This window comes from Eretmochelys imbricata, chromosome 4 (genome assembly GCF_965152235.1).
Source record: "Eretmochelys imbricata isolate rEreImb1 chromosome 4, rEreImb1.hap1, whole genome shotgun sequence".
In the NCBI taxonomy this organism is placed as follows: Eukaryota; Metazoa; Chordata; order Testudines; family Cheloniidae; genus Eretmochelys; species Eretmochelys imbricata.
In genome coordinates, this window is record NC_135575.1 from 123,012,713 (window position 1) to 123,036,687 (window position 23,975).

The 23,975-nt window shown below is 40.8% G+C and overlaps 1 protein-coding gene across 1 annotated transcript in view; it reads right to left on the bottom strand.

The window, feature by feature from the left end:
* Positions 1-7,392: 7,392 nt before the first annotated feature.
* Positions 7,393-23,975, bottom strand: part of ACOX3 (acyl-CoA oxidase 3, pristanoyl) — a 62,789-nt gene continuing 46,206 nt past the window's right edge. Inside the window, exons 14-20 of the mRNA XM_077815883.1 lie at positions 22,915-23,030; positions 19,619-19,793; positions 18,742-18,809; positions 17,888-17,974; positions 12,695-12,756; positions 11,016-11,067; positions 7,393-8,006 (exon numbers count right to left, since the gene is read on the bottom strand). Of these exons, the coding sequence (XP_077672009.1) occupies positions 7,962-8,006; positions 11,016-11,067; positions 12,695-12,756; positions 17,888-17,974; positions 18,742-18,809; positions 19,619-19,793; positions 22,915-23,030 (605 nt within the window). The 3' untranslated portion in view covers positions 7,393-7,961. The remainder of the gene's footprint in view (positions 8,007-11,015; positions 11,068-12,694; positions 12,757-17,887; positions 17,975-18,741; positions 18,810-19,618; positions 19,794-22,914; positions 23,031-23,975) is intronic.

The window sequence follows — 23,975 nt, forward strand, 5'->3', positions numbered from 1 at the left end:
TATTTCTTAATGCATATGCAAATCATTCTCTGATTTCATATGAAATCCTCCCACATTGAGCAGTGAGCCTAGCAACAGAACTGAAACATGGATGGACAAGGCTGTAGTAAAGGCCTAGATTCCAAAGTATACAGGGAAAAACACAGTAAAATGGGCATGTCTGATGTGGGGAAAGCTCTGTGGCCACTTTATGCTATGCCTACCTCTAGCCACTACAGGCATCCCATTACGGACACACAAATTACAATTTACTTTCAATGTTTTTTTTAAATTCTAGATATGCATATTTATATAATAACCTGCACCAATTTTGAAAGTATTGAATTGTAAATGTAACCCTTCTGTCTGCAGTTTCAAGCAATAATGGCCAGGTTCAGGTGAAAATTCAGGTGAATTCGTGGTACCATGAAGGGGAAAGTGTGAAAACTGCCTAATATGACTTAATAAATTAGTTTAATCTGGGACTACAAACACTAATATGCATTAATATAATTGTAGTTGTTGCATGATATCGCTACAGGACAGTGAGGGTACCTTAATATGTTTACTGTCTTTTGTGTTTAATGTTAATGGTTTATAAGTACCTTCCTGGGGTGAAAATACTAGGTACTAAAGAACTTTTAATCTAGTGGAGACGGGCATAACAAGTTAAAGCCAGATGAATTCAAATTAGAAATAAAGGTAAATGTTTTAACAGTGAGGGTGATTGATTAACCAGTGGAGCAGACCACCAAGCGTGGTGGTCTCCATCCCTTGATGTCTTCCGATCAAGACTGGAAGATATGCATTAGTTAAACAAGTTATTGGCCTCAGTATAAGGGCAACTGGATGAAATGCTCTGGCCTTTGTTATGCAGAAGGTCAGACTAGATGATGGTCCTGTTTGGCCTTAAATATGTATGAAACCTTCCAAGCTGAATTTCCTGGGTTGATAATGCTTGTTTTGGTGATAATTACATAATTCCTATAACGTTTTTTCCTCTTGAATCAGTGATAAGCACTCCCAACCATAACTCCATCTAAGCTAGGGTTTTTTTTTTTTTGTTTGGTCTAGGAATATATCTGGGTCCCTATAGTCTTGATCCAGTTAGATGTTAGGAGGTGTTTGAATCCATAACAAAGAGCAAGTTCATTTCACAAACAGTACATCAATTAAAAAACAGGAGTATAGAGCATGGCAAGAGGAGAGTCCCTCTCGTGAATTATTCTGGTGGAGCAGACACTTTGAGCCCTGCATGGATGCAAAATTTGTGTCCACATCCAATCTGCAATCTGCAAAAATGGTCTGTGGATATCTGCAGATAAAATGGATACCTGCAGATTTGCAGGGCTCTGCAGATGCTGTCCTTTCTCTGCTCGCATTTTCCCTTTCCTCCTGGAGAGAGACAGACAGGACAGTCCTGCTGCTGAGAGGCAGGTATGTTCCTTATGTGACTCTCCAAATAAAAAGCATGGCTAGACTCACTCTCCTGATCATACTAGGCCAGATAGGAGGGGTTGGTTCTCTCCACTGCAGTGGTTGCTGGAGCAGTTGGGGGAGAAAGGGTGAACTGCGTCAGCGCATTCACCCTCCTGTATCTCCTTTGACTCCATGTGATCCATGTAAATGAAGCTTCCTAAAGCAGTGCAGGAGAGCTGCTACTTCCTGCGATGCTCCATTAAAGTTCAGCCTAGGATTTTTATATATATATTTTGGTTTGTTCTTCTCCACCATGGATACCACCATTGGCTGAGATGATTATGTACTGTGCGAAGTTGCACATAGTGAAATTGTGCTTCTCCCGTGGTGCATAGAGACACACAGAGCAAGTCAGAATCCTGCTTGGGCCATGCTTAGAGCAACACCCATTTACTGAAGCAGACACCCATCATAGAGAGAGTTCTAGGTGGAGCCAAAGACATGTATCTTTCATCAGCAATGTGCTATGCAAAACACATGTATCCTACCTACCTTATAGGAGTAGCTCACTTGCTGTGGCTAGCATGCAGAGTGGAGCCACCATTTTCTTACCCATGTACCCTCAACTCTTGCCTATATCCTCCCTTTCCCTGGTGCAGATTGTGATACCCTCACTCATGTTGAACAACAAGTTACTCCGAACTGCATCAACAGACATATTCTGTGAAATCCTTACTCCGACTATCTGGCGCTCAGCGATTACAGTTGTTGTATTTGGGAACAGCTGTTTATGTGGCATGACTCCTTTAAGAAACCAGAAAGTAGAGCCCAGAAGGGGAAGGGGAGGAGCCCTGGGGGTCAGGGAGAAAAACCTATAAAGACGGTCAGACCCTTGGAATAAAAGTTTGTTCTTGTTTGCATGTAAACCTGAGCAGCATTCAAATTAATGGAATATCAAAGTGAGATTTGTTCCCTAACTCTGTGTTGGAACAGAGCAACTTCTGTGTAACCTGGAGGATGTTCTCTTTCTGAGGGTTTTTGAAAGGTCAAAACAAACAAATTTTGAGTTCTCCCCCTTTGTGGGTCAAAAAGAAGTTTGCAAGTGGGAATATTCTCCAGCACACTGATATGTTTTTCCTGGCTGCTGCCTTGGAGTCACACTAATGAAATCCAGCCAATGCTCTGTTCTTAACTTCTAAATGTTTGAACATTTACAGTTGATAAGACAATGAAAAAGCCAAGTGTTTGTGTGGGATTTTTTTTTAAAACTTCATCTGATTAAAAATACTCAGTGAAGTATATTTCAGGGAGAACAATTTTAAATGGCACCAGCTGTTCTGAAAAGGAGACTTCAGAAATCTTGAACCAGGATTGAACAAAACCATAGGTTGTTTTTAGTCTTTCCTTTGGAGGAGTCGGAATCACACAGGCATTGCACACCCATCTTCTCAAAGCAAGTCCTTTGCTTAAATTACTCCTAAATGATTGACAACAGAATGGTTTTGTTTTGACAGACAATTTTCCATTTTTGGAGCAACAGATTAAAGAAGAGCTTTTATGTGGGACTAATCCAGGAATGGCTGGACAACCAATTCCTCAAAAGAGTAAAGTAGAGAGTCGCAAAATATTTGTGCAGTGACAGCCTGACATTGCAATTTAATGGTTTGCATTCTGGTGCTATGGTTGTCATGACTCAGTTGTAATTGACATGATCTAACGCACCATGGAACAAAATGTTAGGGAATCACATCCCAATTATTGTGTACCTTCAATTTTATGCATTTTTTTTCTCCCTGCTGTTGAGCGGGGAGTGTGGCTAGGAGCAGGTTTTTCTTTTCTTTACTTCCTGCCCCCTTAGAAAGAAGGGGAAATATTCTGGAGGCTTTTGTCCATTTCTTCATCATTAGTAGCAGGCAGCATGGGGAATTTCTCATGGGTTCTCCACTCATTTTTGTTGTACCTGAGACCTGGCAGGGAACAAGGGCTCATCAAACAAGAAAACTCCATGGAAGTTATATGCAGGGCACCTAAAAAGCTGAATGTGACATAGGTTGTGTAACACTGGTTTATAGTTTCATAATAGTTACTAAGAAAACTGCCTTTGCTTGTGTATAGTGTTTTCCTGGGAGAGGTAATTCTTGATGCCATTGCAGATTTCTTGAAATATGCGAGATGTTGGTCATGATTTGTATCTCTGCATAAATTATTCTACCAGAAGTATGTGTGTTAAGGGATCTATCCGGCAGGACAGTTGGTCTCTTGCTTGTTTTGGGCCATAACTGCTGATAGTTTCCATGTGTCCCAAACCCAATATTAAATGTAAGAAGGCTACAGTCTTTTGGCTGGAATAGGATTAGAATTATGGATACAGAGAGAACCTTAATCCTGAATTTTGTGTTGATGGATTTGTTAAGTAGTGCTTTATTAATACAAATTGATACTATTAAGTCAGGGAGCACACTGAGATTAAGAGTCAGCGTCTTCTCGAAGCAAAAAGACATTTTTAAATACCACCAGCATATTCAGTGCTGTACAAGACCTAAAATAAGCCATGCCCTGTACTAAGGCACTTATCTAAAAGATCTACACAGAGAAAAGAAAGGAGTAACTTGGAGGATTTGATTGTTAACTGTTGACTTGGCAGTAATGCAGCAAAAGCGAGTCTTTACAAGAGATGTGGAGGAGAGGTTGGTGAAGCAGGATGAGGACTTTCGGTGCATAGGGGGAGCAAGGAGCAATGCATGAAGATGAGTGGGTGAAGGAGATGATCCTCTATTGCCAGTAAGCACTGTGATTATTTAACAAATGTGAAGATACAGGAAATAGCAAAGATTCAGATACTTTGGGGACAGACATATCCTTAGTACTATGAGAATTTTTATGGCCATAATTTTTGAAGGAATGTAACAATGTGCACCTTCACTGGAAGCTGGTCTAGCCAGACACTGACAAATGCAGCAAATAAAATCCAAATGGAAGCACAGTTTGCTTGTGCCATACCTCAGTAGACAGACTCATGCTGTGTGAAGGCTGAAAAAACACAACCAGGCTGCAAATCTAACAGGAAAAAGTCACAATAGCCAACAGAAATCTTGTTCACAGAGAAAATTTCACCCCCTCTTCGTACTATGAAAGGAAAACTCCTATTGCATATTACAAATCTGTGTCTGTATAGCTTGAGGAAAAGAGACTCTGTCTGCTTCTTTTCACACTGAACTAGTTCTAAGCAGCCTGCTGTGATCACAGCTGACCTCACTCACTCTATCTCAGATTATGCTCAGTCACACACACATCTCATGCTCTGATGCTGAACTCCCTCTCGAGCTAAATAGGCTCCTTTAGCCAGTGAACCAAACCAAACAGATTTGGGGCCTCACTCTGATCTCCTACTAATGAGAATAAGGACAACTGAAATTTCAGTGGAGTCCATGACAGGCTGCTGGGTTTATATTTTGTTGTATCGAAAAGGATGCTCATCTTGATAAATGTACAATAAGTGTTTTAAATTTAAATATTAAATCACCCCCAAAGCCTGAAAGCACCCTGACCCAGACTGCATCCTCCTGCAGCAAACCCCATGGATGGGGCAAAAGAACAGCAAACTTTGCGAGTGTCACTTGGCAGAATTTATTATGAGCATACCTCAAGAGGGAGGAGCAGAGGTGACATCAGGCGAATCATTCCATTTATCCTTGGGGATGGAACCCACCCAGAATCCACAGAGATTGTAGCCCATTCTGTAGGGATGGTTGAATTTCCATTGGCTCGCTCATCCTTTCCCCTGGCAAATGGCAGTACAGCTGTTGTTGCCAAGTTTCCACTCTCTTGCAGCAAGGCTATTAACCTGCTTCAAACAGCACTAACTCCTGCTAGGAGAACCAAGTGTTGAATGGACACTCGTGTCTTAGACCCCAGAAGTTCCCATATTCTCAAACATGCTTCCTTCTGTGAGAGGGCATCACCAGAGAAGCTTCTGCATGGAGCAAAGGTGGGGTAGGGACAGGTATATTTGTGTTCTATGCAATAGTGTCTCACCCCTCCACTTGGGCAAAGGTATTGTGTGCGTAGTAGGCAAACTAGTGAAGGAGATGCACCCGCTCCTTGGGCAAATGGAATTTTTCAGTGCTGGGAAAGGGATATAAAAGGGCTTCAATGCTTTAATGGATTGTGCAGTCAGACCTGCAGAAAAAGCTTGTCACAAAGGGAATAGTTTTAAAGTGCATTTGGTATTAATTATTATTAGATAGTTTTACAGACAAACACAAACCAGGAAAATAGGAATAGCTTGGAGATGTCATGGTTATGGGGTAGGTTGTGCTTTAGACCCCTTTGTTCCCTCTTGAGTGAACCTAGCCCAAATATTTCTCTATCGTTGTAACATAACTGGCCCATTTAGTACCTGTAAACCCTCTTTCCCCATAGGCTTGTGACAGCTGCTAATTAAGTGACTCAAGCAGCTTCTCCAAAACAAAGCATGCTTTATTCATCAAAGGTACACAGCAAACACTAAGAAAGGAGACGATGAGAAAAGGCCTGGTTCTTACCCACTCTTAGGCTATGTCTACACTGGCAATTGAACAACAAAACTTTTGTCTTTCAGAGGTGTTTAACCTGCCCTTCCCCCCAACCAAAAGACAAAAGTTTTGCCATGACAAGCACCAGTGTGAACAGCATGTTGTCGGCAGGAGAGCGCTGATCATGGGGGGTGGTGGTGGAAGTTTTTTGTCTGCAGGAGAGCCAACAAACAGCGGCTACATGGTGTGACTTTTAGCAACATGGCTGTGTTGCTTCAGCCGTGCCGGTAAAAGCTGTGTAGTGTAGACATAGCCTTACTGACACTTTATTCTTGCCTTGTTAGTGTTGGATAAGTTCCACTAAGCCAGGGCTTCCCTCCAGCCCCGCCATGCTGCTGGTTCTCAGCCAGCGATATGCATACTCCTGGAGGTAGACAGAGGTCTTGCAGGGGATACCTCAACTCATCTCGATATTTGCCTAGTTTTACAACAGGCTACATTAAAAAGCACTAGCGAAGTCAGTACAAACTAAAATTTCATAGACAGTGACTTGTTTATATTGCTTTATAAACTGTACACTGAAATGTAAGTACAATATTTATATTCCAATTGATTTATTTTATAATTATATGGTAAAATGAGAAAGGAAGCAATGTTTCAGTTATAGTGTGCTGTGACACTTCTGTATTTTTATGTCTGATTTTGTAAGCAAGTAGTTTTTAAGTGAGGTGAAACTTGGGATACGTAAAACAAATCAGACTCCTGAAAGGGGTACAGTAGTGTGGAAAGGTTGAAAGCCACTGCTCTACAGCATCCTCTATGCCAGGCTCCTCTCCAGCTGCTGCTGCCCACTTTGCACCCTTCCCCCTAGGCAGGGATCTTTAAGGTTTTAATATCACCTTTGATCCTAAGTTCAAGCCTGGGAAGGATAAACCTTGCTAGCTTAGCTGCATAGTCAGGCGGGTGCATAGTCCCTCAGTTAATAGCTTCCCAACTGTTTCCTCAAAGACTATTAGTATCAGGGGTACCGGAACAGGGAGTATCAGAGGGCCATGGCCCCTTTGCTTTTTACTGGCCATAAAGGAAAATGATGTGGGGGGAGAGGGCAGAGAGGAGCAAGTGGAGGGGAAGAGGTGGTGCATGGGTGGGGCCTCAGGGGGAAGTGGCAGCATGAGGGGGTGGCATGGGGGGGCGGAGCCACAGGGGGCGCTGGTGGCCCCCCCACTTTTAGGGGGTTTCTGCCATTCCTGCTTAGTATTCTCTGTGATATTCTTATCTTTGCCATTGTTCCATTTGCTTTTGGCTTCCCTCTGCCAACAGCCTCCTTTGAGTTAACTCTGTGCAGTCAGGCAGAATAATATCATGAGTGCCTCAGGGCTTGTCTACACTGACACTTTACAGCGCTGCAACTGCTCAGGGGTGTGAAAAAACATCCCCCTGAGCGCAGGAAGTTTCAGCGCCGTAAAGTGTCAGTGTAGACAGTGCACCAGCGCTGGGAGCTGCGCCCCTCGTGGAGGTGGGATTTTTTTTTTTTTTTTTTTTTAGAGCACTGGGAGAGTTCTCCCCCAGTGCTCTGCCATGACTACACAAGCCACGTTGCCCGTGTAGACTAGACCTCAGTTAACTTGGCTGATATCTATAAAAAGTACTACAGATATTTTTCTTGTTCTCCACTTAAAATTACTTTGTTAGATGTGTTCAGAGTGAAAGTGGACAGATAGACTCCATTTCTACTGAGCCTTGGGGGTGGACTTTCTTTTCATAAAATAAAACATGCAGACAAAGACGGTCTTACAATGAGACATGTAGCCTGAGAACATAACAGACACACTAGATTTTTGCAGACTTATCCACAGGTACCAAACCAAGGCAAACACGTATTATTTAATGCCTTGTAAAAGAAGCAGAATGCTTTTAGCAACATTAAATGCTGCAGTAGTAATTGAGTCTCTGCCATGTGATTTAGTACAGGATGCCAAATTTCATTACATCTCTCCTTGCTGCCATTAAACTCTGTAAATTAATCTCTCACTTGACAGTTAATTCCAGCTACTCCCAAATGCTCCCTCCAAAAGATCTCCAGAACCATTGAATCTATAAGAAAAGGACATTCCATTAATATGAACATACAGCAACATTAAATCTAAAGAGATATCAGTCACTGCTCCACGTACTCCTAAGTTAATAGTTATTAAAACACCTACACAGAAACACTAGGACCCACATCCACAAAGGTACTTAGCCACCTTGACAATCACTGGAATCTTTAACCTTCCCTGCTGGCATGATGGAGGGTTGGTGGGGCCAAATTTGAGTGAGTGGTATTGCAACCTGGTGCTTGGGCTCCCTCCCTTTTGGAGTCCTTCCATTGCCCCCGCGTACAGGGTTAGGCAGCAGCTGAGTGGGGGTTTGTGGATTGCAGTAGCACCTAAATATAGGGTTTAGGCACCTTAGTATCTCTTGTCATGCAGTGGGTGTCGATTTAGCAGGTCTAGTGAAGACTTGCTAAATTGATGGCAGAGCGCTCTCCAGTCGACCCGAGTAGTCCACCTCTCCGAGAAGAGTAAGGGAAGTTGACCGGAGAGCATCTCCTCTTGACACAGCGCAGTGAAGACACTGGGGTAAGTAGACCTAAGCTATGTTGACTCCAGCTACATTATTCACATAGCTGGAGTAGTGTAACTTAAGTCGACTTACCCTAGTAGTGAGGACACGCCCTTAATGGTATTTAAGCACCTAATTTGCACTGAAATTAATGTGAGTTAGGTTCCTAAATACCATTGAGGATCTGGGTCTTAGTCTTACAAGTACCCACCAGCCTTTTTAACAAAATCTTATATACCAAACTCAGCAAACCACAGCGAGAAAGCAGATCCTTTCCATCCCTTACTGTATCCAGGAACTTACTACCTTCAACGGTCTCCAAAAATCCCTATCAAATTAATGGCTTTTGCAACATGCTGAAAGTCATCAAATCTGGGCTATTTCAGTGCATGTTCCATAATCCCAGGGCCCTTACAGAGAGCCTCCTCTTAAGGAGGTTTCAGCTCAAATGTTCTAATTACCCCTGCTGTGGCAGTATATCATGGGGGCGGGAAGGTGATCACTCAAATAGGTAGATTCCAAACTTCATAGGTCACATGCCCTTATGAAGGTGTTGATTATTCCCACAGCCTATGCATGTGTACCTCTCTGATCACCAATCCCCAAGCACCGGTCGTCTAAACCTGCTCTGCATGAATATTTGAACAAACCAAGGTTCCAGTACATGCTGTATATACTCCGAACAGTGATTAGGTGGGTTTTTAAAGCTTTTTACCCATCCTTATCCCCTTTTCATGAAATCTCCAAATGAGATTCATTTCTCAGGCTCTTTGTATGCTATACCTTTTTCTTCCCATGCACATTATTCTTTCAGTTTGCACATAATCCTTCCACCCATGTTTGAAATTTATTATTATTTTTGTCTTACCAACATGGTTTTGCGAAGAGGGTTTGCTAGGTGACTGTTGCAGCAGAGCCAGGTGGTGGTGGCCAAAATTACGGTCTGTCTCTTACAAAGACAGAACTATTATTTAGTTCGTCTTTTTTAATTTTTTTGGCCAGAGTGGTGAATTTTAAAAGGCTAACTGTAATATGGCTAATGGAAAATTTCCCCTAAGTCATATGTGCACTGATGTGATATAGCAAATATCAAGTTCCATGTAAAAGTGTTTACAGGGTGTACTTCAGTGGTGCCCATCTTTAGTGTTTTTTAAAAAAGTATTTCATGTTAAGAAGTCTGAATTTCAGTATATTTCATTTGGGGAGAGCTGATATTTAAAAGAAAAATCAGATCTCTCAAATGACCCACAGTTATCAAGTTATGCATATACTGTAGTTAATTTCTGTGGTTACACGAGTTACCGTATTTTTCCCCACTTCTTCCCTCCTGTTAGTTATGGTTTCACATTTAATTAAAAAATCTTCAGAGCAAGGACTATGTCTTCCTGTGACTTTGTCCAGAACTTAGCATGATAGGGTCTCAGTTCTGATTGGGGTGCTACCACAATACTAATAATAAATATATTAATAGGACCATGTGTTGGGGTATTTGTGCTGTGTGCTAACTGGCCATACCTTTGACATGCCCATTATCTCCCTCTCTTCTCTTGTGGAGACCAATCACACAGGTCACAATAATGGGGAGAACTGGGATGCACAATTCCCTTGGTGGTCACTCAAATATTTGATCATCAATGTAGCAGGAACACACAGCATTAATGTAGGCTTTTGATTCTAATCATGACTGGGCCTCTGCTGTATATTTAAAGTTAATGTAACATTTATACAAACAAAAATAGTCCAGTTGCAAGAGTCCCTGCCTTCCACGTGTATGGATCTAAGCATGGTAGTGCTGCGTCTGCTTCAGTGGAACTGTGTTAAAATTTTGTCTATGGGATGATGCCACCTATTGGATATTCTTAGAATTAATAAGCTGAAGCAATTCAAAGAAAAATAATTCTGATATGCATGAGGAGTTCTAATAAATCTGGCCATGTTTACCTCTATTTTATATAAACCAGTTGCTAGAAGAAAGTGTCTGTTGGGACACTGAATTTCGGTGTACTGCTACCAAAATGAAAGGATATTGCTAGAAAAAGCAGTTGGGAAAAGAGATCCTTTGGATCCTTTGCCATACAACTGGAAAGAGAAAATGAAGAACAGAAAAAAAGAAAATGAGAACTACAGGCAGGGCTTAAAATAAGAAGTTTTCACTTCGAGGCACTTTAAACTAATCTCTTGAATTGCCCTTAGCAACCTAAACTGAAATGTTGAAAGGTTTCTGCTTTGGAAAATGTACCTTGAGATTCTCCGAGAGCACACTGTTAAAAATGAAATGCCCTTTCAATGGCTTTTCCAGCAGTGAAACACCTTCTATGTTCGATTTGATTTTGGTGAAACTTTAGAAGGAGCAATATAACTACTTGATCATATGGCAAAAACTGAAAATACCACTTTATTTTTTACTTTGATTAAATGTATTCTAGTAATATTTACACACAAAAAACCAGCACAATAACAGTTATGTAATATTTGTGTCATAACACTATGAAGACTTACAAACTTTGGAATTCTGGCATAGAAACACTTCATCAGAATCATAAGTGTAGAGCTGGAACAGAATGGTGACAATTAAAAAAAAAAATCCACTAAGGGCCAGGGGTTTGATCCTGCTCCCATTGAGAGTCAATAGCAAAACTCCCATTGACTTTAATGGCACAGGATCAAGCCCTGAATCCTAGACACCTTCCTAACAAATAGTCCCCCTGGCCTGAACAGGACAGCTCATGTGAGTACAGTGAGCAGGATTTGGTCCTTGATCAGTTCAGAGTAACAGGGAAATCATACAGTATAGAAAAGCAGGCAGGATCTTTCCAGATTTTATTTTAAAAATATAAAATATTCAGCACTTCAAAAACTTACTAGTGCCTCTTCATTTGCAAAGGAAACTACTCATTACTTGGGGAATATTTACTAAACATATACAAACAATGGTTCTCCCTCAGCTGCAGTAATTATCATTCTACTTTCTTGTCCCTGACTAAATGTCTACAACATCTGGCAACAGACATCATTTTGTTTATTTTTAACAACCCACTTCCAGATTATTGGACTAAATTTGGACCTGAAGGAAGCAGGTGCAGCTCCAACATGTGTTAACTTGCACCGATTGATCTGTTGAGCTTAAAAGCTAACACTGTATAGAAGGGAAAACAATAAAACACTAACTACTGGTGAGGTTATACAATCATTTTACATTTGCATTACCATAAATTTAATATAACAATGACAAGTGAATGAGAAACTTTGAATTAGTGATATCTACAGTGATACAAAACTTGAGGGGATTAATCAAAACCTCAAACTGGAAGTCAATTTATCACATCTCTTGCATTGAGAGAACAATCAACTATTTTAAACGTTGTGGAACAGATAGTGTAAAGTAGACTAGCTTCATGGACTTCAAAGAGACTCTCTTACTCAATTCCAGGTTTCAGAGTAGCAGCCGTGTTAGTCTGTATTCGCAAAAAGAAAAGGAGTACTAGTGGCACCTTAGAGACTAACCAATTTATTTGAGCATAAGATGAAGTGAGCTGTAGCTACAGCTTAGTCTCTAAGGTGCCACTAGTACTCCTTTTCTTTTTACTCAATTCCAGTGATGCTATCCTAGTTTATCTCCACTGAAAATCCTGCCGGGTTCTAAATACCCCTTTGCTTTGCTAATACTCCTCCAGAAACTTGAAAAGGTAAACTGGCTTGTCTGTTCATAGTTCAAGGTAGACTTTTTTGCATGTTTAATTTTTGTAGCATGCCAGCAATTACAAGACTTTTAGACCCTATTTGCTCTCAGGACACTGATGAAAGTAATATTTAGTTTTATATGTACTGAAGCTGTGAGAAGCAATTAACTTTAATGAGACTTCTTTTTCTTTTAATCTGAGACTGATTAACATTAGCATGATTACTATGAACTGCATGCAGATGTGTTGCACTGTTCTTGCCATTATGTCAACAGTCCTTAAGATTGGTCATATCGGATTTCAAACTCATTCTATCTCTTGGCATATTCTGTATGAAATCTCCTTCATTTGCAACATTTGAAATATGTGCTCCTTCCCGCTCAGTGTCTGAAATATGTTCTCAATCGTTGCTCTATCTGGGCCACTCTTAAATGTTTGATTTACATCCTCGACCTCAGCTTGCCGACAACGGGTTTATTAACACAAAATTCTGCCCACCATGATGGTCTCTCCAGCACCTTGCTGCCTTGAAGGACTATTGTCCACAGATTTTTATATAGCTGCAAAAGAAGAAGAATGTAGATTAACATAAGCAGAAAATCATTTAAATTTCACAAAAGTTTAAACAATTTAAATAAAACCAACTGAAATGGAATTGCAATTGCAACTGTATTTCTAGGAATACAGAACAAGCACAAGGAATAAGCACAAAATAAAGTGCATAATTATGTGAAAGCAAGAACAAAACAAATTTGAGATCAGATCTTCAGCTGGGGTAAACTGGACTAACAGTTTGACTTAGCTGAGTGAGGCTGATTTGTGCCACCTAAGGATCTGGCCTTTTAACGTTCTAACTGCTATGAAACAATCACAAAGCAAAAGAAAAACAGTGAAAACACAGTTCATAGAGGAAAGATTAAATGAAGCTGTTTCATTCTGTTCATGCCTCTGAAAGTTATAGCTGAAAATACTGTTTTTACCCTTCTTTCTATATGTTTTTGGCAAGTTACAGAATTTTTCTCCCAGATGTGAACACTTCTGTTTGAGCATCAGAAATTCCTCTCCCATCAGCACATTGTTAATTCATCAGTCTTTCCCAACTTGTTATTTTATACAGCCCAGTTAAAAGCATTAAATGGGAAGTAAATTCTGCAAAAGGCCACTTTAATAGTGTAGATCTGTTGAGCACTGGTCAGGTTATATTTTTGGCTATTTGGAAATATTTGACAGTTTCACAATTAATTTAAACTTTTTAATACCATCCTAAAAAAATGGGAGGAGGTGAGGGAGACCAGATCCTCACCTGGTGTCAATCACCATAGCTGCAATGACTTCCATGGTGCGACACCAATTTACACCAGCTGAGGCTTTGGCCCTACATGTTTTAAATAAAAATTTCAAAGAATCTCCAAAATAATTAATACATTTGAACTTTGATTTTTCTGGACTATGGTTAGCTGAGACACTTGGGTCCATAAAAAAGTTGGTTTGACCTCCAGCATACAAAATGTTCGATTTAGTACTGAAAAGCTAACAAAAACTTTATACACTTAGGCTGAGATTTTCAAAACTGCCTTGGATGGGAACTGGGCATCTAAGTCTTCCAACTTTACTCTTGAATCATTCAGTCCTAAAGCTGCATAGTAAGTTCTAAAGCCTCTTTCCTGCATAGTTTAAGAACTGCAGATTCCTGACCCCACCAACCCCACCTTAACAGAACCTTGATTATCCAAATGAAATTCATTTCCCTGTTACACTCAGATGATCTGGCCTGTACAGTCCTGCAATTTGTACTGTATTTTTTCCATTGCCTTTCTACTCTTCATTCTCTTTATTTTTACCTCTGAAATACAAGCTGTCTGTAATTTATTAACCAGTTAAATCCACTCTCTGTTCAGAATACACATTCTTACTGTCATCAATTTCTTCTGCTTCTTATTGGATATTTTAACATTCACATTTACAGTCATTTGGATACCTTTCTTTCTAATTTTCTGCTTTCAGTTATTTTGTCTTTGGATTCTCTGACTCATAGCTGTGGCCCTAATCTTATTTTAAGAACCATAATTTCCCTTTCCCGCTCTGTAGGTGGTTCATGTTTTAGTCATTTTTTAAAATTATTCCCTCTAAACCACTTCCTCAGAAACATTAATTGGATGTTCAGATTCTGTAGGAAACTTAGCAGGCAATTGGGAGCCTAGGACTGTGACTGTCCATGGGATTTAGGCTTCTAACTGCATAAGGGCCAGATTTTTAAAGGTATTTAGGTGCCTAGAGATGCAGGTAGGCACTTAGTGGGATTTTCACAAAGGGATTTCACTCCTATAGGAGTTAGGCACTGAGGTACTTTTGAAAATTCCATTTTGAATGTGGGACTTAGGCTCCTATGTCACAGAGACACTTTTGAAAATTTGACCCCTAAACTTTAATAAAGGCAAGAATCTGTATAACTCCACCAAGTACCCTAAACTTATGAGCCACCCAGACAAGTGGCTTTACTTTAAGGACCTGTATGAAAATGAGACCACTGATTTATATGCCCAAATAGGAATTTAAGTACCTAAAAGCAGACATGCAAGTGTGAAATTCTGACCATGCAATTGCTGACACTTAGCCACAGGGTGAGTTTAGCCCTTTCCCCCCCTGAATAACCCTCCCATTGATGGGGAGTCCCATTCTTCGGAGGCCACCCCCAAAACCACCACATCTAGAAGAGTCTAACAAAGTCACAGGTAGACTGTGTTCAGTGCCATGAAAATGACCACTTCCTCCTTCTTTCTCCTAATTCTCATGTGTCTGACCCTCTTTGGTAATGACTCCCCTGCAATTGAATAAGTGAATTAGAAGCTGCTGCTTTCATTTTGGGTAGCTGCAACAGCTTGATTAGGAAGAAGGTGGCTCTTTCATTTAGATAATTAATTTTTATGTTCTTGATAGTTCAAGCAGTAAAGAAGGAAGTGGAACAAAAACTGTGTTCAGCATTTTGATGATGTGTCTAAAATCACATTTTAATTGGTGTCTGCACAAGATAAAGCTGAAAATGCAACTTAGGGTTCCTGGAATGGAGACATCTATTGGAATAACAGGGCAGATGAGTGATCTTTAGTCTCTTTTGTAGAAGGAATGAAATACTTTTTAAAGGAGCTTTGCTACCACATGATACAGGGCCAGATTTTGCCCGGCCCTTACCCAAGTACACAATATGGGTGATAAAGGGAACGATGTCAATATAGTACAGCATGGATCAGACCCAATATTCAAAGAACATTCTTATACCCTAGCATGGCCTGCATACAGGCCAGGCAGAATTGCCATGTGTCTGCTTATGAGCGCAGAGATTGTTCCATTCGTGCTCCCAGGAAGGGGAACACTGGGGCATGCAGCACCTCATGAAGGGGTGGGTATTGTAGTAGGTGCTCTCTGCTGCATACTAGAGAACTAAGGGGGGCATTCTGAATACTTTTCACTGTTCCTTCAGGGAAAGTGCAGCTCTGCACGACCCTGTTCTGTGAGCTGTGCCTATCAAGTGTATTCACTGTAGCTCTCTGAAAACAGTACATTTTGTTTTGTTCAGCCTCAGATGTAAGAGGCTAGTAAGATCCACTAAGAGGAATTTTTAGAACAGAAATCTTACAAGAATCATCCAGCTGTACAGAAAGACACTTTCCAAAGCCCTTCACTCTTAACTGGACTGAGGAAGAAACTGACATGCATAAAGAGAAGAACAGACTGCCTCTAGGGATACCTGCAAATGAGCAGCACTTCCAGGACCCACGGCACAATGGTATTGCTTAGGTGGTGCTAGAACTGACTGAATGGCACTACGATGAAGGCAGATACTGAAACGCTCTGGCCAAGATTTTCAAATGTGATTTTGGGTGCCCAACCTGAGACACGTTGAAGAGGCCTGATTTTCAGAAAGTGATGAGAATCTATCCCCTTCAAAATCAGGGCCTCTGAAAGGTGCCCCAAGTTGGGTACCCAAACCCCCCAGTCACTTTTGAAAATCTTGACCTATTTTTTTAAACCGAATTGGTTTGAGGCTCCGTTAGTTAATGTTTGTAAAATACTTTGAGATCCTCCCATTAATGGTGTAAAGCACAGTGGTGGTGGTGTTATTATTTCTGGTCTATAAGTGTACCTGTTACTTTTCAAGCTAAGGGCTGTCTCAATCCAGCCTAGAGAAAGGTGGGGTGAGTTGTGCATCTCTGCCATTTATACAACACACCAATTTCGGCAGCATGTCATGTATGTGTAGCTACACGCTGCAGTTTAAACGGCTGCAGCCACACTGCGGTGGGTAGCTACATGTGTCAGTGAAAGGCTCTGGCAGGGAGGAGGCGGCAGGGAAAGGATCAGCGTTTTCTCTGCTGCCTCCCCTGCTGCCAGAGACTTTCCCTGCTGGAGTCTTTCCCTCTGGCAGGGAAGGGCTCCAGTGTCAGGGAGTTGCTGGGGCCTTTTCCTGCAGAGGGAAAAGGCTCTGGCACTGGGATGCAGCAAGACTCCACACTGAGAGTCATGGCATGAGTGAGCAGACAGCATGTAGTCTATGTACTCCGGGTACATTCCTACACCCTTCCGGCATACTTTTACTTGCTTACTCCATGTCTCACGGTCTACACTACTATTAATGTCTGTGCTAGGAGGGCTCTGCATGTACATACACTACACACTGCTGAAAGAATCCTGCAGTGTAGACACACCCTTAGGGAGCAGCCTGCATTGTGTCTCTGTTTTTTGATTCTTGTGTGTTAAGGTTCTGGATTTTAAGAAATAAAGTAGTGGTAAATCTTTTTGGAAGGTTGCAATGTAATTTCTCTGTTTGTAGGCCATGACCATAACACTTCTTAATTGGAACAAGTTTTAATTCCACTTTGCTCTCATATTAGACATTTTCATTAAAAATCAGGAAAAGAGGGTAAATTACATTAACAGATGACACTAAAATGAGGGTGTTGTGAGCACCAATAAGATCAGAGGAATCATTCCTAGAAAAGTTAGAAATATAGGCAAGGAATAAAAACACAAGATTCCAACTGGTAAAATGAAAGCCATTACATCTGATGAGACAATAATTTGAAACAGCAACAGAACTAAACAAAAACAACGACCTAGGACGAAAACCTAGCCCAATTACAATCAATGGGAGTTTTGCTATTGACTTCACAGAGGCCAGAATTTCACCTTTAGGGTGATACTGGATGGCAAATTAGACTATGCTGGGCAAAGTGATAGAGAAGTAAAAAAGACCAGACCACCTTTGGAGTCTATGTGCATAGGCAGAGCATCACGGAACAAGAAGATAGTAACAGAGAACCCGACTCAATGAGTTTGGGAATCAGAAGGGCTGGCAAAGTTAGAAGGATGTTGGAGGCCCTCCAAATATTTAAATATCTAGAAAAGAGATCTTTCACTGTGGAATTATGGGATGTATAGTAGCTTCTTCAATCCAGGGTATGTACAGATTTCTACCAAAGCAATACATTCTGAACAGTAGCATGTGACTTCCCCATATACTGGAGCATATCCTCAGCTAGTGCAAATTGTCATAGCTCCATTGAAGTCAATGCACCAGCTGAGGGTCTGCCCTTTTCTTCTAGCTGTAAAGCTTCTTAATTTAAAATATTAGTCCGGTTACATAAATGCCTTTTTAATTATTAGCTTTACAAACACAGGAAGGTTTCTCTTTACCTCTCCATCAGCTCTGCCAATAGGTGAGTTCAGAATGAAGTCAGGAGGTGCAATGACATCCACCAAGGCAACTGCATCATCTTTCAACTGTTTAAAAACAAAGAGCATAAATTTGGCAGCTCTTCTAGATTTCTATGGTTACCTACGAACAACAAAGCAGTGCTTCAAGAAACCAGCCAATGGTAACTTAAGTTGTTATACTTTTAAAGATCCACTATCAACACACTGTCTATTCACACTATTTTTGTCTTTCTTCCAGAGCAATAAGAAAAAAAAGACAACTCTATTTTAGAAGTTTTCCATGCTTTCCTTAAAAGCATTAAGTTTTATTTTCACCTAGGCAGTACTGTGTATGTTCATACAAACTGATCAACACACAACTCATTCATTAACATACAATTTCCAGATTCTTCTTCTTTACAATTCATATCTTGCCTGGTCAAAATGTGTGCTAGCTTGAAAAGCTATGTGTTGAGAAAAAAATAACACAGACAATATTTATGAGCTGAGATGATAATGAAATAAATAGAACGGCACTGCTGCTCTCAAGTGTTTTATTGGCCTCCCATTTCATCCAATAAACACAGTACTTCAAATGACAAATGAAATCCAGAGCATCATCTTCCAAAAATTTCCCCTCAAAATATGAAATATTACTTTCTCTGAGCCCTTGTAGAATACTCAGGCTTTGACCCAATGCTACTAATCTTCCCCTTTTTAAACAGGCTATTCAACTGCAAATAGGATAGCATCCTGGTAATCTCCTGAAGTGCAGAGTAAGTGGTATGTCTTTCTTCTGTTACTAGCATGTTGTGTTGCTGTCCATCCACACCAAAATGATATTAGAGACTTACCTTGGAACAAAGCTCCAGAATAGCATGCTGTATGAATTGACCAGGCTGTTCACCTGAAACATATCCACCTGCAAATATATTTACAATGAAATTAAATGGTGACGCTAAGATTATGTTGCTATATTCCTTTTACCAATGGCATGGTTTTATAAATCTGTTTGGTATTTATGAAGATGAAACTTGTGAGAGTTGTGATGACTCTCTCACTCAAGAGGTAGACTTTAAACATTCGCTTCCTCAGGCACCTGGAGCCTTTTACATGTGTAAATCACAAGGCTTTTCTACGGTCCCAGGGTGTGTGAATTAGAGCATGCACTAGGGTGCTGCACTGTAACTGCCCCATGTGGATGCTGTGGGCATGAACTAAAAGGTACCTAGTTCACAGTAACATAGTCCTGTTTGAAAGAGAACTATGTTAATGCGAACTAAGTTCCTTTTAGTTTGCACCAGCAAATGTCCACATGGGACAGTTACAGCACAGCATGCTAGTGTGCATTACAGTTCACTCCCCCAGAGTCTGAACTGCAGGGCCGGGTAGACAAAGACGCACTTGCAGTATGGCTATATATCATCCCTACGCCAGGGGCTGGATCTCACAGAGGTGTATAAGTTCACTACAGCCCTTGTGCTAACAGAGCTGAGGCTTTTAGCTTAGCTAATAGAGTCTGACTCTCTTAGAGCCAGAGCTGAATCCCTGCTTCTGACAGCCTACCCAGTAATGCTGCATTACACAGGCAATAACTAAATGTTCTATCATATACTCCAGTCAAGATTCACTTTCTCCCTGCCAAAGTGCAATGCACTATATAGAAAAAATGAAGGTTACAATTAGGGCTGTTTAAAAAGTGATCCACACTGAAGATAGATTTGATCTCACCTTGGTACAGCACGGCCATGTGTTTACTTAAAGACCACAGTCCATACAGAGCACTAAGACGCTTTAGGACAGGCTGGAGTGTAGATGGTGTGTCGGGATCATGAGTGTATTCGTGATACCTTTGTAAGACTGTTTGCTCAATAAAAGCGATGGCTAATGAACGACAGTAGTATACCTTAAGAAATAGAAAAGGATTAAATAACATGTTGACAAACAAAACACACAAGGGCCAGATCCTCAGCTGCTATAAAATGACATAGCAACATTGAAGTTAATGGAGTTATGCCGATTTACACCAGTTGACAATCCAGCTCAAGTTTTAACAACTAAACAAGACTCTCTGGGAAGTGTGTGCCTAAGGAAGTGCTTTCAAAGTGTGCATTTCAAATGTCTGTTTGGCTAGGGACAATTAGGTTTTTCAGAAACGCAGTGGACATATCTACTGCAACTGGAAATAAGGTTCCTAATTCTCTACCACCTCCCAAATGGCAGGGCAAAACTGATGTATAATATGCTACCGTTCTGATCTGGAAGCATTTCATACCCACTTTGTACAGGTGTAAATGACTAAGGTGGAACACAGTTGAGAATCAGGTCCAAGATCTTGTTAATGCCCATTGAGCCCGAACAGAAAATGCTATAGAAATTAATATGAATGATACCAGTAGGGTTCTATGGAAATGATTATAAAATCTATAGTACTGAATAGAGACTGCTCTCCTTTCAATAAATGTTTTTAAACAATCTTATGGAATTCTGTAGCAGGGATAGAATTTTCTACTAAATTAGAGGAAAAAGAAGGGTCTGATCCTATAAACACTATTGGACATAGTGCTTACTAGACCCCATTGACTCTAATGTTGTTTGAAAGAATGACACAACTAACCCTTTGCTCTTACCTTATTAGCAAGGTAAAAAAAAAAATCACTACCTCTTACAATATTTTTAATACACAGGATAAAAATATAGGGTCTGAGTATTTGCATAGGAAGATTTGGTAGTCTTTACATATCCACTTGAACTGGAATACCATTTAAATTTGAAAGAGGATGTTATATGAATGAATATGTATATGAGAGTGAATCCAGAGCTGTATAGGAAGCTGTTTGTGTTATAACAGTTTGTTACACTGCTCTCAATTGTTTCATACAGGCACTAATTTTGTATTAATCAACTTGTTGGGTTTGTTCTATGTTCAGTAAATCACAGTTGGTTGGGTTTCTTTTAAATCACTGCAAAAGACGGGATATTTAATAAACCAAAGACCTCTTCCAAATAATTCCACTTTCTTTGTATAGTTCTTTGATGGCACCCTTGATTAGTGTCACAACCAGAGATAAGCTTGAACCACAAAAACCACATCTGAACACCCATAAACTTTGGGAGGGCAGAGAGATTTTTTTCACCCTCAATGGCTGGACCTGAATTTAGATCAGAATTTCATGATTAGACCAATTCTCTAGTCGCAATCAAATGTCTCTCACAGTATCCCTGTTGGAGCCCCAAGAATGAGTTCCCTCCTCCCCCCACTTCTTCCTATTTTATAAACCCAGTCTTGTAGTCCTGCATTTTCCCCATTAACCTTGTGGCTGAGAACAAATGGACAGGACTCCCTTCTGAGCCTGTTAATCCTGTTCAACCAGAATGAGACATCACAGATGAGTGATACAAAGCATTCCCTCCCCTGCTACCCTGGGATGTCTTCAGTGAACTCTCAACTCATAACAGCCCAGGTATAGGCCAGGAATCTGTCCCAGATCTCCTGCAGCATGACTGAACACTACATCATTTCTCTGCCAAGGGGTTGACAGAAAGTGCTTCTTCATGCCTGATGTTTTAAAATCAATTCTGCAAAGGTCTCCAAAGCTCCAGCATGCTAATAATTTTCAGATGTATTTAATGCACATTATTTACAAGAAGAAAAGGAGTACTTGTGGCACCTTAGAGACTAACCAATTTATTTGAGCATAAGCTTTCGTGAGCTACAGCTCACTTCATCGGATGCATACTGTAGCTCACGAAAGCTTATGCTCAAATAAATTGGTTAGTCTCTAAGATGCCACAAGTACTCCTTTTCTTTTTGCAAATACAGACTAACACGGCTGTTACTCTGAAACCTGTCATTATTTATGAGAAAAATCCTCCCCTGTGCTGCACAAGCATTGTAGGAAGGGAAGAGGGCCTAATGAATATAAGGAAGAAGTAGGGCAGGGCACCTCTATATTGCTCAGCTTCTTAACACACTTGGCTATGCACGACATTCCCAAAGGGGCGTAGTCATTGGGTAATGGGCCGTACCAGATGCAATTGTAGTTGTATTTATGCTGCTGTCAGTAGTAAGTGCCAGCCAGGGGACATGTTGTTGCTCTGATACTGACCCAGCAAAGTAGACATTTCTCTCTTATTCTAAGCTATTGCTCTGATGAAGGCTCTGATGGTGGTTACTTCTACCATAGCTTTTGCAAAGTCCAAACCAGCAGAGCTATCCTGGGTGGTGGATGCCTGGGTGAAGCCAGGTCTTCTCTACTTGGATACAGAGTTGAGTGTTTCTTGTTGCAAGTTTTCAATGTACTTTGCAGGTAAGGTTGGTAAGATTGGCCACCTTCAGAGCAGCAGATCCCCCTCAGGAGTGACAAATGCCAAGAATTCTGTGCTTTGGGTTCCAGCCAGTTTTGCTCACTGAGGATAGAGATGGATGGGGAAGTGCTGCAAGCTGTGATTTGGAGCCATGCCCTCCTTGGCTGTTAAAATCTTGTTAGGGGACAGTGGATCCACTCGTAGTATGACTGTCAATGTTTCCTTTTCAGTTTCCAGTACTGTCAGTCTGGTATCTTTCATGAGGGCCCTGCATTTGAATTATAGACATTAGAGACGGAAAAGACCTATTAGGTCATCTAGTCCATCTACCTGCCAGAGCAGGATTCTTTCCTACAGTATGTATTTGGCCATAAGCGCAGCATGATAAGCAGATGTAGATGTACTAATTAGGAATGGTAGTGGATTTAACAGTAGTAGATATAATGTTCAAAACAGGAGTTTAAAATTAAGATTAATTTGAATTTATTACACAACTATGTCTGCACGGTTCTGAAGGAAACTATTTTCTGAAATATTTTACTGATCATAATTGTCCTCCTTTAATACTGTTTAATACAACGCACATGAATGGGAATGCATTTTTATTAGTTACTATGATTTGCTGCTTTATGAATGACAGAAGGATACAGCAAACAAGATCTGGCAAACTTGGAGGAAAATAGACAGTAAATAAGGTAGGACTCTGAATAAAGTGTTACCTGGCTGTTGTTTCTTGCTTCAAAATCACTACTCCCAGACCGTTTCTCGTGGCTCAATTTAAGGACACTTTCTCGGAGCAAGTAACAAACCAGCCATTTATATGCAGCTAACGGAACTGCAAGACAGAAGAAATTTTCCATGTGGGAAAGAGAGGAAAACTGAAATATTGCATGTTGGTGCTCCCATTGCTAGTAATCACAAACAGAATCAACTTTATTCTAAACTCATGTTATGTGGGATGGACACTGGATTCCTATAGGAGGCTTACATAAATCAATAAAAATCTCCTGCAGCCATCACATCACAAATATTCAACCAAACAGTGTTGGGCAGTGTTATTCCCTGGACAAGAACCTCTGAGGGCCACCTAAGCACTGCAGCAAATGATTCTCCTTTCTCTGAGCTGACACTTAGCCAAGGCACCAGCATGGTCTTAGGGGACACTGTGTTGCTGGAGATGCTGGGGTAGATTCTCCCTTGTGGACAAGTTCTGCTAATTGCAGAGCACAGGGAAGGTTTCAGGGAGTCAGCTGTGACCCCCATTCCTCTGCAACCTGACCCTAGCATAAGGAGCTGCTCTAACTTATCCCTCTGAGGTAAGATCCCTGAATGACTTATGAGAGTGGAGGGCAGGCATAGCAAAGCTTCACTCTGCCATGACCCTTCCCTGCTTTCAGCCTTTTCCTCCAGCATCCTGGAGATGGGCGTGGGCAGCTTTCACAGGAGGAGCTATGCCACCTCCACCAGCTTGTGACCACTGGAGAGTTTCCCTTTGCTAGGGGAATGCTCTGCTGGCAACCCACTGCCACAAAACTGCAACTCTGAAGTGCCTGACTGGGGCAAAAAGAATCCTGACCATAGTCCTTGAAATAAGAATAAACAAGGTCTTGGCTACATGCATTCATTAAATGTCCCATGACACTTTTCACAAGAATGGGTTGTTTCCTGTAACAGAGTCAAATTCTCAGTTTATTATTTATATTCTGCCTCCCTACAGGTTCAATCACGTAAGGTATTTTCTCTTCCTCTTCTAAAGATCAATCCTGAAAGGTACTGTGTA